Source organism: Triplophysa rosa, linkage group LG5 (genome assembly GCF_024868665.1).
Source record: "Triplophysa rosa linkage group LG5, Trosa_1v2, whole genome shotgun sequence".
Classification (NCBI taxonomy): Eukaryota; Metazoa; Chordata; class Actinopteri; order Cypriniformes; family Nemacheilidae; genus Triplophysa; species Triplophysa rosa.
Genome location: NC_079894.1, coordinates 12,611,378 through 12,626,656, shown reverse-complemented (window position 1 = coordinate 12,626,656; position 15,279 = coordinate 12,611,378). Strand labels below are relative to the sequence as shown.

General features: G+C 38.0%; 2 protein-coding genes across 3 annotated transcripts in view; one reads left to right on the top strand and one right to left on the bottom strand.

Annotated features, from left to right (window-relative positions):
• The window catches only part of elovl1a (ELOVL fatty acid elongase 1a), a 36,871-nt gene extending 26,153 nt beyond the window's left edge, over positions 1 to 10,718 (top strand). Inside the window, exons 3-10 of one of the 2 annotated variants that reach the window (XM_057334652.1) lie at positions 3,134 to 3,669; positions 4,657 to 4,746; positions 4,994 to 5,184; positions 5,415 to 5,495; positions 6,521 to 6,577; positions 6,683 to 6,788; positions 9,660 to 9,799; positions 9,959 to 10,718. In XM_057334652.1, the coding sequence (XP_057190635.1) occupies positions 4,686 to 4,746; positions 4,994 to 5,184; positions 5,415 to 5,495; positions 6,521 to 6,577; positions 6,683 to 6,788; positions 9,660 to 9,799; positions 9,959 to 10,270 (948 nt within the window). In that variant the 5' untranslated portion in view covers positions 3,134 to 3,669; positions 4,657 to 4,685 and the 3' untranslated portion in view covers positions 10,271 to 10,718. The remainder of the gene's footprint in view (positions 1 to 3,133; positions 3,670 to 4,656; positions 4,747 to 4,993; positions 5,185 to 5,414; positions 5,496 to 6,520; positions 6,578 to 6,682; positions 6,789 to 9,659; positions 9,800 to 9,958) is intronic. The other variant, XM_057334653.1, reaches the window with a different exon arrangement.
• Positions 10,719 to 11,452: 734 nt separating this feature from the next.
• On the bottom strand, positions 11,453 to 14,809 carry cdc20 (cell division cycle 20 homolog). The gene is made up of 11 exons (XM_057334651.1): positions 14,697 to 14,809; positions 14,260 to 14,453; positions 14,046 to 14,182; positions 13,866 to 13,962; positions 13,572 to 13,697; positions 13,280 to 13,476; positions 13,032 to 13,126; positions 12,722 to 12,947; positions 12,518 to 12,643; positions 12,327 to 12,444; positions 11,453 to 12,244 (listed from the first exon to the last, which is right to left on the bottom strand). The coding sequence occupies exons 2-11, from the start codon at positions 14,432 to 14,434 to the stop codon at positions 12,084 to 12,086; spliced, it is 1,458 nt and encodes a 485-aa protein (XP_057190634.1). The 5' UTR covers positions 14,435 to 14,453; positions 14,697 to 14,809; the 3' UTR covers positions 11,453 to 12,083.
• Between the last annotated feature and the right edge of the window lie 470 nt (positions 14,810 to 15,279).

Below are 15,279 nucleotides of genomic sequence, written 5' to 3'. Positions count from 1 at the left end.
AAAGATTACACATGTGATTTCTGCCCATACTCAGTCTGCTGACTCTGCTGTTTATTGTAGTTGTTGTTTCTTAGTACAAAACATGCATATTTATTTTCAGATTGTCCTTGCTTTAAAACTGGTTGATTCATAGCATTTTTCATTACACATTAGTTTTCAATATGTTTCATATTTCTTAATGATTTAATTGTGGGAGTCACACTCTGATATTGCGTGATTGAGTGAGATGTGCTTTAAGTTCTCTATGACTAGGTGCTTTTCATTAATTTGTTGCTTTTATTTTATTCATATTTATATAATTGTATTAACGTATTTAGGCATATACATAAAGGGTGACTATATTAATAATGATGATTTATTGCAAAAAAATAAAAATCACCAAATGAGGAGATACGAGGTTTCAAAGCGTGTTGGCACCCATTGCCAACAAACACAGACATATGACTCAGTTTCACTTACTGCGTGCGGTTCATGTTCGGCATCTTTTAGCGCTGGGACCGCTCCATCTATCAGTTTCAAACGATCTCCAAATACAGCGTTATATCCACCTTTTGTATTACATCCATCACGAAAATGCCGTGAACAAACAAACACACCAACTTCTCTCACTATTGCAAAAGTAACGAGCTGCAGCTGCAGGCCCACAGCGCAGCCAATCTTGACACAGTGCAGACAATCTTGATGGTAAGCAGGCCTTCCTATCGCTCGTCGGTTGACACATGGGTGGGCTATTTCTTTCACCTTGGCGTGGGCGTGCTTTTCCGGGAGAAATGTCCAATAAGGGACTAAGAAAAGTTGTTAAAAACTGGATTTTCATGTTCGAAAAAACTTTCCGAAACCTATACGAATGCTGCGGGAATGTATCGAGCGCAGAAATACTGTCATTTGTCCACTTCGTTTTTTGACAAGTTGACCATGTCAAGCATGAGAAGACAGCACGTTTAACATTGTGTCAGAATGCATGAAACACCGTTGCATACGTGTTTTTAATTGTTTGTAAGGTTCCTTTATTTTCATAGTGTTAAAAGTTACTAGGCGTGAAATATTTTCAAAAGATAAAATACTGATGTTTGACTACCAACGCCCTCAAATCAACTTCTGAAAGAGAGCCAACAGTCCAGTTTCACTGCTTTTCAGAGGGGGCTATTGTCTCTTACCCTGCACATTATCAGCTACAGCAATTTAAAGAAATGTCCTTCTTGTATATTTAGCCCGCCTCATACTAAATTCACTCCAAAGTGGAATACAGCATTTATTTTATTTTCAGAATCTGCCGATGTGTGTTTATTCCAAAGCCAGCTGTTTGCACATGAATGAATCGGCTGATCAGCAGTCTTCATGATAAGCATCTCACAGTCAACACAGGCGTAACTGTGGTGAAAGTCTGTTTGGGTCCTACAAATATGTCTGTTTGAGCAAAATTCCAAGTTGTATAAATTGAGTTTTCATAGTCACGAGGGCTGCGACAGGAAACATAGGTTTATTTAGTGAAGTAATGAATGAAATGGGAGACAGCTGATTTTTTAAATTCAATTACATGGCCTATTAAATTTGGTCTAAAATGTGAGAATTTCCGTATTTTGCTGTGTTTGTTTGCCTTAAACCTCAATATTAAATAATGATTAAATCTTTTTTTAATTAAAATTACACTCCTAAAGGCTAAAAACGTATCAACATTTTCTCATTTCTTTTAACATACAAGATTGGATTAATCCTTAGATGGGCAGTTCTGCTGTATTAGGCTACAATAAACATACATCGTTTGTGTTGTTTGACAACTTTTTTTATGTTGTCTGAATAAATGGCCACTTTTCTCTAAAGATGTAGTTACAGTAATCTACCAGCAGGTGTTAACTGTCTAAACTTTGACAATTAGTAAAATCTATAGGATGGCAGTCAATTCAATTAATCAGCCCATTAATCTGATTCATAGGTATATAAACATGCATCGGATTTAAAGTCATAAACATAATTGAAGTGATGAAAAAGGAAACAAGGTCAAAGTTTACGAAATCATACCAAAACGTCTAGTCATGTCTTGGTTAGTCAGGTGTTGGAAAAAAAACAAACAAAAGCAAACGTATAATCCTCAGGCAAGGTGATGGTGTTAATAAGGAATGTAACATGAGGGTTTGGGAGTGTGGCTGAAGAAGACACATCACACATGGCCAGGTGTGGTAAACAATTGAGTAAACTCTTCCGAATATACTGATTTCCCTATGTCAAATATTTCTGGCTTAAGGGGCCTATGAAATCAAGAGTCCAAGCTTTCAGAAATACATCAACACAGAAACGTTAACGTTAAATAGTATCTTCATTTGTTCCTGTTTACTGTCCCAACAGCTTATTGTGTAAAGATGTTCAAGATCTATAATGTAAATAAATATATACAGTATATAATATATAGAGAGAGAGTTCTTCAAGTCTTCAAAAAGCTACAGAAAGGTGTGATGATATAGAAGATGTCATGTTGAAAATTGTATAAACCGTAAATAAACCCTAACCTAACTGCATTCAAAATCATTTTTCATTTAAATGTGATTGACGTTATTTAGGGTTTGGATACAGCACTTCGTGTATAACTTATGGAACTTTTTGTGTCAGAGAAATATGGCAAGAGTTGAGACATCCCACACATGTCAGGATTTTTGACATTCCTCCCCTCCTCCCGAACTGCTACAAGAGTGAGTCAGTTTGACGGATCCCACACCCTATCCTCAACGTATGATGAACGGGTCAAACCAGTGCTACAGGAATCCAGTGAAACTAACGTAGTGTCCCCGCAGAGAACAAGCACCACATGGTAGCTGATCACTGGAGGACTTTGATATATTATGTCAGTGTGCTTTTGGTGGTGTGATTTATACACATCTCATTGTGATACAACACATAACTTGACAGATAACTTGACAGATGAATAAAAATAGATATTCCTTTATTTAGATATTCAGTTATATATCTGTAGCCACTCTTTTCTGAGTCACATGTATCTTCCCATACTGTATTTGAATCTTTTGCTTTATTCCCAACCAGTGAAACTTTAAATTAGATTTTTTTAGAAATGATAATTGTATTGTATTGATACTGTATCTTGTCTATATTTGATCTGTTTTTTGTTCTCTCACTGGATAAGGCTCGCGCCCATATTCGTGACCCTAGGGAAACAAAAGGCTTTTTCATTGTCGAGCAGTCGCCGCTCAATTCTCGCCTACTTCCACGGCATAATGAAAACCACACTAGGTTCAGAACCAATCGCTGACCAGCTTCACTCTCAAGAGCCAATCGTTGAGCTTTGAGGCAGGTTTCAGAGGGCGGTTTCTGACACATGAATGCAGGTTGCAATCCTGAAACCAGGTGGGTGTTGCCTCTCTTTAGAATGAGCCTCTCCTCAGTTTTATATTGGGCAGCGAGTGACACTTTTCAATGCGGCTTGTCACTGCCTTGCCAAAGCTCTCACTGGAATATATTCTTCCATCCTCTATAACCAATGGAACACAGCTGTGATCAAGGAGAACTGGCTTACTGAGGGAGAAGAAAAAGTTTAGGGACAGTTTTATTTGGTCCGTTCTTCATTCGTTTGCCCCTGTGGGGCAGTATCCTGATCATTTTGTTTATTCATTTGTTTGTGCCTGGAGTGGCTGTATAAAAGAGTCGAAGGATAGACAACAGGTAAGGTTTAACCATAACCTTGTCAGCTCAAGCTATAGCTCTATTTAGGCTTGATGTGTTAGAAAGGGTGAATACATTTTTGTGTTTGTTTTAATGGTTGCTTTTTCTGTGTGTAACTTTTTGTGATTCATTTGCGTTAATGTTTTCATAGCAGTTCCTGTCTAGTCACTTAATCTGATTCTGTGATGGGATGGTGAGATATCTGCCTTTTTCCACCTCACCAGTTTAACTGGCTCTGAACTGTTGAACTATTAGTCATTGGAGGCCTTGTAGTACCAGAGGAGGCAACAGAACAGTTTCATCACTTCCTCACGAGCAATTTTGTGTTTTTGCTCAGCTGATAAGATCATTTGTAATGTGGTGAAATATAGTAAGTTCATGTTTTGAAGGTGCATCGCATGAGATCTATAGGCAGATAGGCGGTAAAGCATCTTTTGTCGTCGTATCTCATTGTGTGTCTGTCAAACATTGACTGACACACAGAAAGCTTTGGAGAAGGACATATCTTTATAATTCTATTATGTTTGTGTGGCTGATGCCATATGTGTCTATGAGCATGGTAACACCTTTATTCATATTAGTCAATTGACTTTAATAAGCTGCTCATTTGGGGTTTGCGTTGATCATTCACACACAAACCAAAAAAAAAAGGTTGTAAAAGGCCTTCTTCTCAACAACTGTGTCTGAAATTGGAGCAAAATGTTTATTTTATTTTATTCATATTATAGCAATTTTATTTTTAGGGAACATACTAACCTTGAATGAATTTGGGTCTGGTTGCAACATCGACATTGTTTAATGTGTAGTGTCACTCAGGTACAGCTTCACTTGGCCAGCTGTTTCATGTTTGCTTTCCTGGGCTGTCATTGTTGACTTTGTAACAAAACGCACTGTTTTGTTACCAAAAGCACATCAGTCCATGCCTAGTTTGTACTGGCTGTATTGCCATTGTCAGCTTGTTTTATCACATTTATCTCTGTTCTCCAGTTTATTAGTTGTCTGAAGATAAAGACAAGATGTTGTCGGAGGTGGTTTCAAACATCTTGACGTTCTACGACTACCTTCTGAAAAGAACAGGTGAGAGTTGTTTCATGGTTTTCGATGATTATGAAAAGAAATCACTGATATAACAATTTTCTTGATAACAGTGTTGGGTGCATAAAAACTATTTACCTCAAAAAGAACAATCTCTTTTTTTTGGGTGTCGTACTGCAGTTCAGGCGCTATTGAATGAAATCTAACAGAATCTACTGTTAAGAGCACCATGGAACTGTAAGAATTATGTCATCATGTTGGTTGATCGGTTTTCTGTGATTTCCTTCAGATGCCAGAGTTCGGGATTATCCTCTAATGCAGAGTCCCATTCAGATGACGTTCATCTTGTTGGGATATGTGTTCTTAGTTCTATATGCAGGACCGCGATACATGACCAATCGCAAACCCTTCCGCCTCAACACAGCCATGGTTTTCTACAATTTCTTAATGGTTTCCTATAATGCCTACGTTGTTTATGAGGTGGGTTACTGTATTATGTATTATTATTATTTTTTACATTAGACTAAACTTATTGGACTTCATGACAATAGTTTCAAAAATAAATTTCTCAGAATTGTTCTGAAAATGAATAGATTTAGCATACAAATCTTTTGAGACATATTCTGACAAATATTTTCGGAAATGAGGTTGGAACAAACAGTCTCCGTTGTGTCACTTTTAGATCAGCCTGACATGTGCTTTTGTTACAGTTCTTGATGTCTGGCTGGGCAACAACATACAGTTGGAGATGTGACCTCTGTGACCCCTCCAGCAGCCCTCAAGCTCTCAGAGTAAGGCCAAATCCCAATTCTATTTTCTACCCCTTCCCCTTGCCCCTTGAAACAAAGTGGCAAGGGGAAGGGTTACAAATTTTCCACTAAGAAATGGGACACCACTACTACAGTGGTATACGTCATCATACGTCGTTGCTAGCTCCTAACGTTACGTAAGAGGACATGCGCCGATGCACCATAAAAATGGTATATGACATAAAAATATATTTTATAATATCGTGCAATCAGTGCTGTCCGCTAGCAAACTTTTTTTGCGAACGTTAAAAGAACATCACCGTAAATACAAACACAAGATTGAATGTAACATACATAAAATGAAAAATTGTCATAAAAATCCTTATTAATGGCAAAAATTACTTACATTTGGGTCTGCTTGCTCGAGTGAGCGGCCATGTTGGAAATTTCTCTTAGCCCTTCGTTTGAAGTGAGGTCCTGAAAAATCTTTGTTTGAAGGGCTATCTGGCCCTTCTGCTTACCCCTACTCCTCCAACCAAAAGAGAATTGAGACACCACTACCTCTTCACGTGAACGTGCCAAACGGGAGGGGTAGGGGAAAGTGTAGGGGTAAGGGGTAGAATTGGGATTGGGCCTAAATTTCGTTCATTCATGTCCTTCTCTGATTCTCAGAAGTACTCATCAATTATGCAAGTAATGATTTAAAGGAGTAGTTCACTTTCAAAAGGAAAATTCTGTCATCATTTACTCGCCGTCTTGTCATTTCAAACCTGCATGAATTTCTTTCTTCACAAAAGAAGATATTTCAAAGAATGTTGTTAACAGCCCCCCATTCACTTGCATTGGTTTTTTGTCCGTACAATAGAAGCGAATGGGGGGGGGCTGTGCTGTCCTGTTACCAACATATTTCAAAATATCTTCTTTTGTGCTCTGCAGAAGAAAGAAAGTCATACAGGTTTGAAATGACAAGAGGGCGTGTAAATGATTGCAGAATTTTCATTTTGAAGGGGAACTACTCCTTTAATTGTTGATTTTTCATTAAAAAATATTTGTAATTGTGTCCTCAGATGGTTCGAGCTGCCTGGTTGTTCTATTTTTCAAAATATGTTGAGCTGCTTGACACGGTAAATAACTTTTTTGTTGTTGTTTGTTATTTGGTCTATGGTGTACACTGTTTTAAAGCAGTTGATTTCTTACCCGAGTTGATGAGAGCTGTGCCTGTGATGCAGGTGTTCTTTGTGTTGAGAAAGAAGCAGAGTCAGGTGACGTTCCTGCATGTATTCCATCATTCTATCTTGCCCTGGACTTGGTGGTGGGGCATCACTCTTACTCCTGGTGAGTCACTTATTTCTGCTTGCAGAGTTACAGTAGCGTCTACAACATTTGTGAACTTTTCTTTAACATGATGTTAAAGGGTAAGTTCATTCCAAAATCAAATTTTGATGTTAAACATGTTTTAAGACCTCCCGGCATCTTCGGAGCACAAATAAAGATATTTAGGTGACATCCGAGAGATTTCCGGGCCTCCTCATAGACATAATGGTTATAGTTGTTGTCAAGGTCCAAAAAAGTAGAAAAGACATCGTTAAATTGGTCCATCTGCTCATAGTGGCTCAATTGAATTTTTTGGAAGCAAAAAGAATGCTTTATGTGTGAAAAACAAACCAAAATAACGACTTTAATCGATATATTCTCCTCTGTCATGTCAGTCTGTGGTGCGCGTTCACGAGAGCACTTCCACGCATGCTGTTGGACTTTTGAGGCAGTCCTGCATGTTCAAAAATTTGCAAGAGACGTTTCTCCAAATTATATAGAAGTTTTATTATCAGATGTAAAAAGGTAACAAAGCTTTNTGGAAAGTTACTGTGGCAGACGAAGTGAGACAGGATGGGTGGGGGTTGGAACCATAAATTATCTAGATACACAAACACACACACACACAAAGAGTGTTTTTCACATAAAAATGTTATGAATCAATCCACTGCATATGTTTTAAGTATAATCATGAGTTGTGATGTGTTTTAATGAATCATAGGATTAAGAAACAACGCTACATAATTAAAAGCATAGATGATTGAGTGTTTTCTTTTTACTAAAAGAATGTTAAGAATGTTGGTATGTTGTCCGGCCACAAGAAACTGTTTCTAGGAGACCACTCCCCAAAAGAAACTGTCCTGGAGAACATTCCTCAGGACTGGCGACTGACCACAGGATATACGTTTTGAATTTTATTTTCAGGAACTAAGAAAAAGGACTTCACGGTGATTGGTGGAAAGGGAGCAGCACTCCTTAAAAGGCAAGGAGGAGTCAGAAGATCGAGCGACGTCACATACTAATAAATATGGGTGTTTTTGAATAATTTGGGTTGTTGGCTTGTGGTGGAGGAGGAGATCGTCTGACAACCCAAGGTCCAAAAAAGTAGAAAAGACATCGTTAAATTGGTCCATCTGCTCATAGTGGCTCAATTGAATTTTTTGGAAGCAAAAAGAATGCTTTATGTCTGAAAAACAAACCAAAATAACGACTTTAATCGATATATTCTCCTCTGTCATGTCAGTCTGTGGTGCGCGTTCACGAGAGCACTTCCACGCATGCGCATTCAGTTGGGCAAAAAAGTGCAACTCTTCCTCAATATCGAAATCATCAGACATTTTGCGAAGATCAGTTTCGGGTTGTCAGTAAGAATGCCGGCTTCTGCCCCCACCGAATGTGCATGCGTCGAAGGGCTCTCGTGAACCCGCACCATAGACTGACATGACAGAGGAGAATATTTCAGAATATTTTGGTTTGTTTTTCACACATAAAGCATTCTCGTCGCTTCAAAAAAATTAAATTGAGCCACTATGAGCGGATGGACCAATTTAACGATGTCTTTTGTCTTTATTTGAGCTCCGAAGACGCCAGGAGGTATCAAAGCATGCATAACGTCATGTGGGCGAGTAAAAAATCACACAAATTTGATTTTGGGATGAACTTACCCTTTAAGATAATAAATATAGCATGTTTTAATTGTGAATATCACCACACAATCTCAGGGGATTACAATTATTTAACCATTTCATGCATCGAGGTCCCTACAGTGGCATATTTATGGGTTTTGATGGCATAGTTGCACATCAACCACTACAGGGGACACTAGTGCATCATCCCATACACGGTCACGTCTTCAGATGTACACTCAAGTAGAAAAATAGAAAGTTCAACATCTTTTTTCCATGTCCTAAGAGCAATAAAAACACAACAACATCCTGTCTGATGGTTTGATCATTTATGCATGAAAGGGTTAAAGTGACATTCTACATAACCAACATGTTTTATTGAAAAATAAGGGAAATTAATAACTGACATCGGTATTATGTTACATGTAATGGACTTGCAGAGATATATATGTAATTAATTATATACTAGAAAATACACTGCCCGTCCAAAAAAAGTCACCACCTGGGCAGTGCTATGATCTGGGGTTGCTGCAGTTGGTCAGGTCTAAGTTCAGCAAAGTTATGTGCCCAAAGAATGAGGTCAGCTGACTACCTGAATATACTAAATGACCAGGTTATTCCATCAATGGATTTTTTCTTCCCTGATGGCAAGGGCATATTCCAAGCCATCATCGGGCTCAAATTGTGAAAGAGTGGTTCAGGGCGCATGAGAAATCATTTTCACACATGGAATAGCCACCACAGAGTCCAGACCTTAACCACATTGAGAATCTTTGGGATGTGCAGGAGAAGACTTGGCGCAGCGGTCCGACTCTCCCATCATCAATACAAGATCTTGGTGAAAAAGTAATACAACTCTGGACGGGAATAAATGTTGTGACATTGCAAAAGCTTATCGAAACAATGCCACGGTGAATGCGAAAGCTAAAGGCGGTCCAACTAAATATTAGAGTGTGACTTTTTTTGGACGGGCAGTGTACTGTATAATCTAAGACTACTTATGTTTCTTTCCTCCATATGTCCTGCAAAAATATATAATTTGGCATATGACATGAAAAGTCAGTATAACTAATGATATGGCTGAGTAACTAACATTTAACTTAAGCCGAGTTTATTATTGGGTTCTTGAGGATTGTTCCAAATATGATGTGGATTCAGTACTCATTCAAGTTTAAGATGCACTGATCTAGTATAAAGATGTCCTGTCTGTTGTCATAAACCAAATTATCCTTTTAATATTTTTGGTTTAATACCATCTAATTGACAGCTGGTGGAATGGGTTCCTTCCAAGCTTTGGTGAACACTTGTGTCCACGTCATCATGTACACATACTACGGTCTGTCAGCTGCAGGACCGCGTTTCCAGAAGTATCTGTGGTGGAAAAAGTACATGACTGCTATTCAGCTGGTTAGTATTGATTCTTAATAAACTTATTGTCTTGACATTCCTATAAAATTACATTAATGCAAAAGCAGATCTCATTGGATATCAGAGTCAGCAAAACTGAATTTATTTTTCATTTCAACAAATCCAATTTAATGAAAATTTCTCTTGAATTTTCCACAGATTCAGTTTGTGCTGGTGTCTGTTCATATCTCTCAGTATTACTTCATCGAAAAGTGTGAATACCAGGTGCCCATGTTCATTCATCTCATCTGGATCTACGGCATGTTTTTCTTTGTCCTTTTCTCTAACTTCTGGATTCAGACCTATGTAAAGGGCAAGCGGCTACCTGTTAGCAATGAAGACAAACCCAAACAGAATGGCATTACCACTGTGATTGAGCCAGTGGTAGTAGCCAACGGTAAACACTTGGAAAATGGCACTGTGCGCTACATTAATGGATTTGCTCACAATGGGAAAGTTAAGGAGGTCTGAAGGAACCAGTGAAAATAAAGCATACAGGACTTCACTGGAGCATCACACTAGTCCAGAGACCATTGTTATTATTGTTTTCTTTGTCAAATGTCATTTTTTATGAATTCACAGGAGATGAAACAGCACATTGGATCTGGCAGTGGGTCCCCCTTTCTTTTGTATTTATTGATGTTGGAGCATCAAGCTGGGTAGCACTATGCATGAAGAGAATTCGTCCGCTAAAATCATCCGTGTTGATGTTGCTCTGAAACCTGACAGTAAATCGAGATCACCTCGGCTTTTGCTGGAATGAGTCTCCCGGTTGTTTGCACAGTGTACAGTTCTCACAGATCTAACCCAAACTTGACTGTAAATAAATATTTCCTTGCAGTTTATTGGATATGTATGAGTTGTCCATTTTTTTATTCTGTTGATAACTTATCAGTTAATAAATGCTTTTTATAAGAACCTTTTTTTGCATGTTGTCTTTGTGAGGTAAAGGTGGCTATATGTTATTCAGAATGAAACCAAACAAAGGTTGTTATATAGTTTCTCAAAACACAGTACTGTTTAAAGGGATATTTCACCCCAAAAGGAAAATTCTGTCATGAATTACTCTCTAGTTGTTACAAATTTCTTTGTTTGGTTGAACACAGAGAAAGATATTTAGACGAATGCTTGTAACCAAACAGTTCTAGGACCCCATTGACTACCATAGTAGGAAAAATGACAATGGTAGTTAAAAGTGCCCCAGAACTTTGCTGTCCTACATTCTTCAAAATATCTTTTTGTGTTCAACAAAACAAAAAATATATAAAGCAATTTTTCCTACTATGGTAATCAATGGGGTTCAAGAACTGTTTGGTTATAAGCATTCTTCCAAATATTTTTCTCTGTATTCATCAGAAAAAAGAAATTTATACAGATTTGGAACAACACGAAGGTGAGGAAATGTAAGATTTTTTATTTTTTGGTTAATTCTCTCTTTAATAATCAAAGGACTGCAGTGCTGTTTTTTTTGGGCAATAGGCCTAAATGGTTTCTGCACTCACCCACAATGTGAGGTTATCAAGAACCTCAACAGCAGCAATGTAACGACTGCATGACATAATGCAGTAGTACAATTCTCAAACACATTTCCTACTTCAAAGTTTATTCTGATATGCATGTTCATGTGAAGTTGTTAACTTGATAACATTCAGTCTCAAATGTGACCCTAAATTTACTCCCTAATATAGTTTGAAGAGTTCTGCACTATTTACTTTGATTCAAAGCAATAAACGTTAATGTATGTCACTTACATGGAATCATCAGAATTTTATATTGAATGGTATGGATATCAAGATGCATATCTTACACAGGAGTTCCCGTTCTCTTGATTCTTTTACATAATGTAATTGTGTAACAAAACTTTGTACTTTTACTGCAGTAATAAATTAAAAAAAACAAAAGATTTCAGTAACCAAAAAGCACAGTTTTGCTCATAAAACAATGACAACTTCCTTACAAAACTTTATTTGAAATTATCATTTCTGTACATAATTTAGGCATCACTTTTAGGGTTAAATAGACATGTCTTGAGTAAGAAAAATTGTACAAGTCGCTAAAACGGTGCTTTAGCTTTCTTTTAGAAATTCCATTCCATAACGTGCCCAAACAGGGAAAATTAAAACTTCATGTAGTGTCACACGTGACAAAGAACACCTAACAACCCAGTTGAGCTCCTCAGTGGTTGTACATGGGATCTCACAGCCCTTTCACAGAGTTATTAAAACTACTACACATCATCCCTCCCCCATCCTCAACTTTGCATAAAAACAATCTCATTTTATATTTATCGAATATGTTGCTGAATGATACTGCTGGTAGGCTTTGGTTTTTTAACAGGATCCTTTTCAAAACTCTCCCAGAGTCGAATGGTTTCGTCGGCAGCTACGGATGCCACAGTAGAAGCATCTGGACTGAGTGCCAAGTTCAGAACTCTGTCTTCATGTCCTGAAACAGAAAAAAAAACATGATGTCCCTCATTCGCTTCAACAGTTCTAAAGACATAAAAATAGAAATGTAAAAAACTTGCCTTCAAGTTCTGCTACTTTAGTAAGTGAGGGGTATTTCCAGATGATAACCTTGTCATGAGCAAAACCATGGCCTGACACCAACTCTTTGTAATTTGGTGCAAACACAAGAGATGATATCTGAAAGAATTAAAAAAAATAGTTTTTCTGCCCGTACAATAACAACAAACATGCAAACAGATGTTGAGTCTACCTGTGAGCATGTATCCAAGGAACTGATACAGGAGCCACTATTTGCATTCCAAATGCGAATATGGCGGTCACTGGTGCCTCCACCAGACGCAAGGATGCTAGGTTGCCATGGGCACCATGCCAAAGCCTTAAAAGAGCATACGAAATTTAAAACGGTGCAGTGGTAAAGGAGGGGTTCATATCCAGCCATGTGAATACAAGTTACCTTGACTGCTCCTTGGTGTTCACTTAGTGCATGGATAGCGTGATAGCCCGAGCCGGTCGTCATTGGCCAGATGTACACCATGTTGTCATTGCCACCACTAGCTAAATATTTGCCATCGGGGGACCAAGTAAGGCCACAGACTTCCTGAGTGTGTCCCCCGAAGGAAAAAATGTGATGTTCTGCTACCCGAACATCATGCTGATGAATTATACCAGATCGAGAACCACTAGGGGAACAAAGAGCACGTTGCTTAACTCTCCATTAAAGACATGCATTATTTTTATATAGTACAAGATGTTTTTGGTCTTACCTAGATAAAACGTGATCGTTCCAACTCAAGCAACCAACTCTTCCTGTATGGCCATCCATGCTGCGAAGACGTTTTTGGTATTGCACATCCCATAGCTACAAAAAGAAATGCAAGAACAGGAAATTTAAGAATTGTAAAATCATAATTTATAGAAATCATGAGAACAGTATCATAAAGGAATATTCTTCCAGTTTTATACAAAGAAGATTGTCATGATTGCAATCCCAAATCATCAGATCAGTAATTACCTCTACTTTACAATCACTAGTCCCAATGGCCAGGAAATTGCCATCTTTGCTCCAAGAGACAGAGCAGATGTGATCGTTCTCATCTTCCATTTTCTTCAATAAAATGATGTCCCCTGCACCAGCATCCCACAAATACACATGGTTGGCAAGACCAACTGCCAACAGGTTTTGCCTTCCCCAATCCATCAGGTTCAGATCTAAAAAAAAATAATAATCGGCCTATAAACAACTAGTTGAGCTTTTTAATAATCTTCAAATTGATAGGTGGTGTTAAACAAAAACATAAGCTCACAGAAGTCATTTCTGATATCAGGGGCATCTAGAATCCGCCCTGGAACAGAGGAAATGTACCGGCTCTTCTTGGTCGAGACAGGTGTGGGCACTTGGCTGTAGAGAACCTTCAAGTTGTTTTGATAACCTGTGAAAAGTGTTCCGTTAACTTCACTCCACTTTTTACATCAATGTTATTATACAAACATGAATAGTACTGCATGTCAGTCACACATGCAGGCACATGTTAAAGAATGGGATGAAATATTTAAAAGGTACAATGCAGTACTTGAATATTTATAACATGCTACCATACCCTCGGGGGCATTTAGTGGTTTGCCTCCTAAATGCAAGATCTTTGCTTCCTCAATGTTGTATCCATTTAGAGTCACAGACCAAGCTTTCTGATTTGGCTGTCAGATCAATAAGATACAGATCAGAAAATGTGTCTGTGATTTCGACATTCAAAACATCACTGAGAAAATCAAACCCTTACTGCAGAGAAGGCTGCAGTCTCTTCAAGCGGCTCATTCTCTTTTGAAATAAGAAAGCTCGCAACATCCATCTGTTTGTTATTTCTTGTGGGGATAAAACGATCTCCTCCTGCCTTGGAAGGTGTGTTTTGAGTCTTTCCTGAAACATTGAATATTTAAGAAGCAATTCAGATACGATTGATCACGTTTACTAAAACTTGCACGCGTGCCCCTTACCTGGTGTTTTACTGGGTGTTTTGGAAAGGCTGATTGATCGGTTTACACTCTTGTTGGGTGAGAGGGAGTTTGATGTGCTAGCTTTTCTCTGCCACCTCGCCATCGGGGCGTTTGTGATAGGCATGTCCAATCTAAGGACGTTGTGGATGTCGTTCTCAAAGCCGAATTGGGCCATTTATATAGTTGTGATCACTCTAGAGAAAAGATGCAGTCTTATCACACGTCGTACACAACATATAAAGAAATGGTGTTTGAAAACATTTGATAATACTACATAAACTTTGATCATGCATAACCCTGTAAGCGACTAACGTTACACATCCGACAAAACACAGAAGCATTCGCGAATTAACCCGAAGACTAAATTACAAAAAAATCACGTTTTAGTTTACCACAAATGCGCAAACTACGTCATGTCGATGCACAATATAACTTACCGATGAAAAGCACTCAGTTAAACCACGTTTGTTATACGTCCTGGCACAAAACCATTCAACTTTCCTCTTACTGGGTGAAGCTGCATAAACGCCTGTTTAAATGGCCTAACGCGCGGTCTGATTGGTGAATTCAAAAAGCAAGCGCATTCACTGTTACCACGGCAGCTAGGCAGAATGCTCCTCGCTGATTGGTCAATCGCATCATGGCGTTTTCCGGAAAGTAATGTACTATTTTTTTAAGTTCTGGATTGGATTCATAATATTGATACGAATTGAATGGCCATTAAACAGCAACAAAACGATAATGCCTAAAAATGTCAACTGTTATGCTACATTATTTCGTCCGTTATTAATGTGTTCTTTCTGTTTATTTAATCAATAATTCTATTAGGGCGGGATACGTTTTCTGATTATTTATTCTGCACGATTTGTAAATTTAGGCATTGTTTGTATCATATGAACTGTTTAAAGGTCATTTTAGCAAGTGGTGGATATATTTAAGATATCATTTTTGTGTATTATGAAAACAGTTATGTAAACGCAAGTTCAACATTTCATGTATTGATTTGTTTGTTATTTTTAT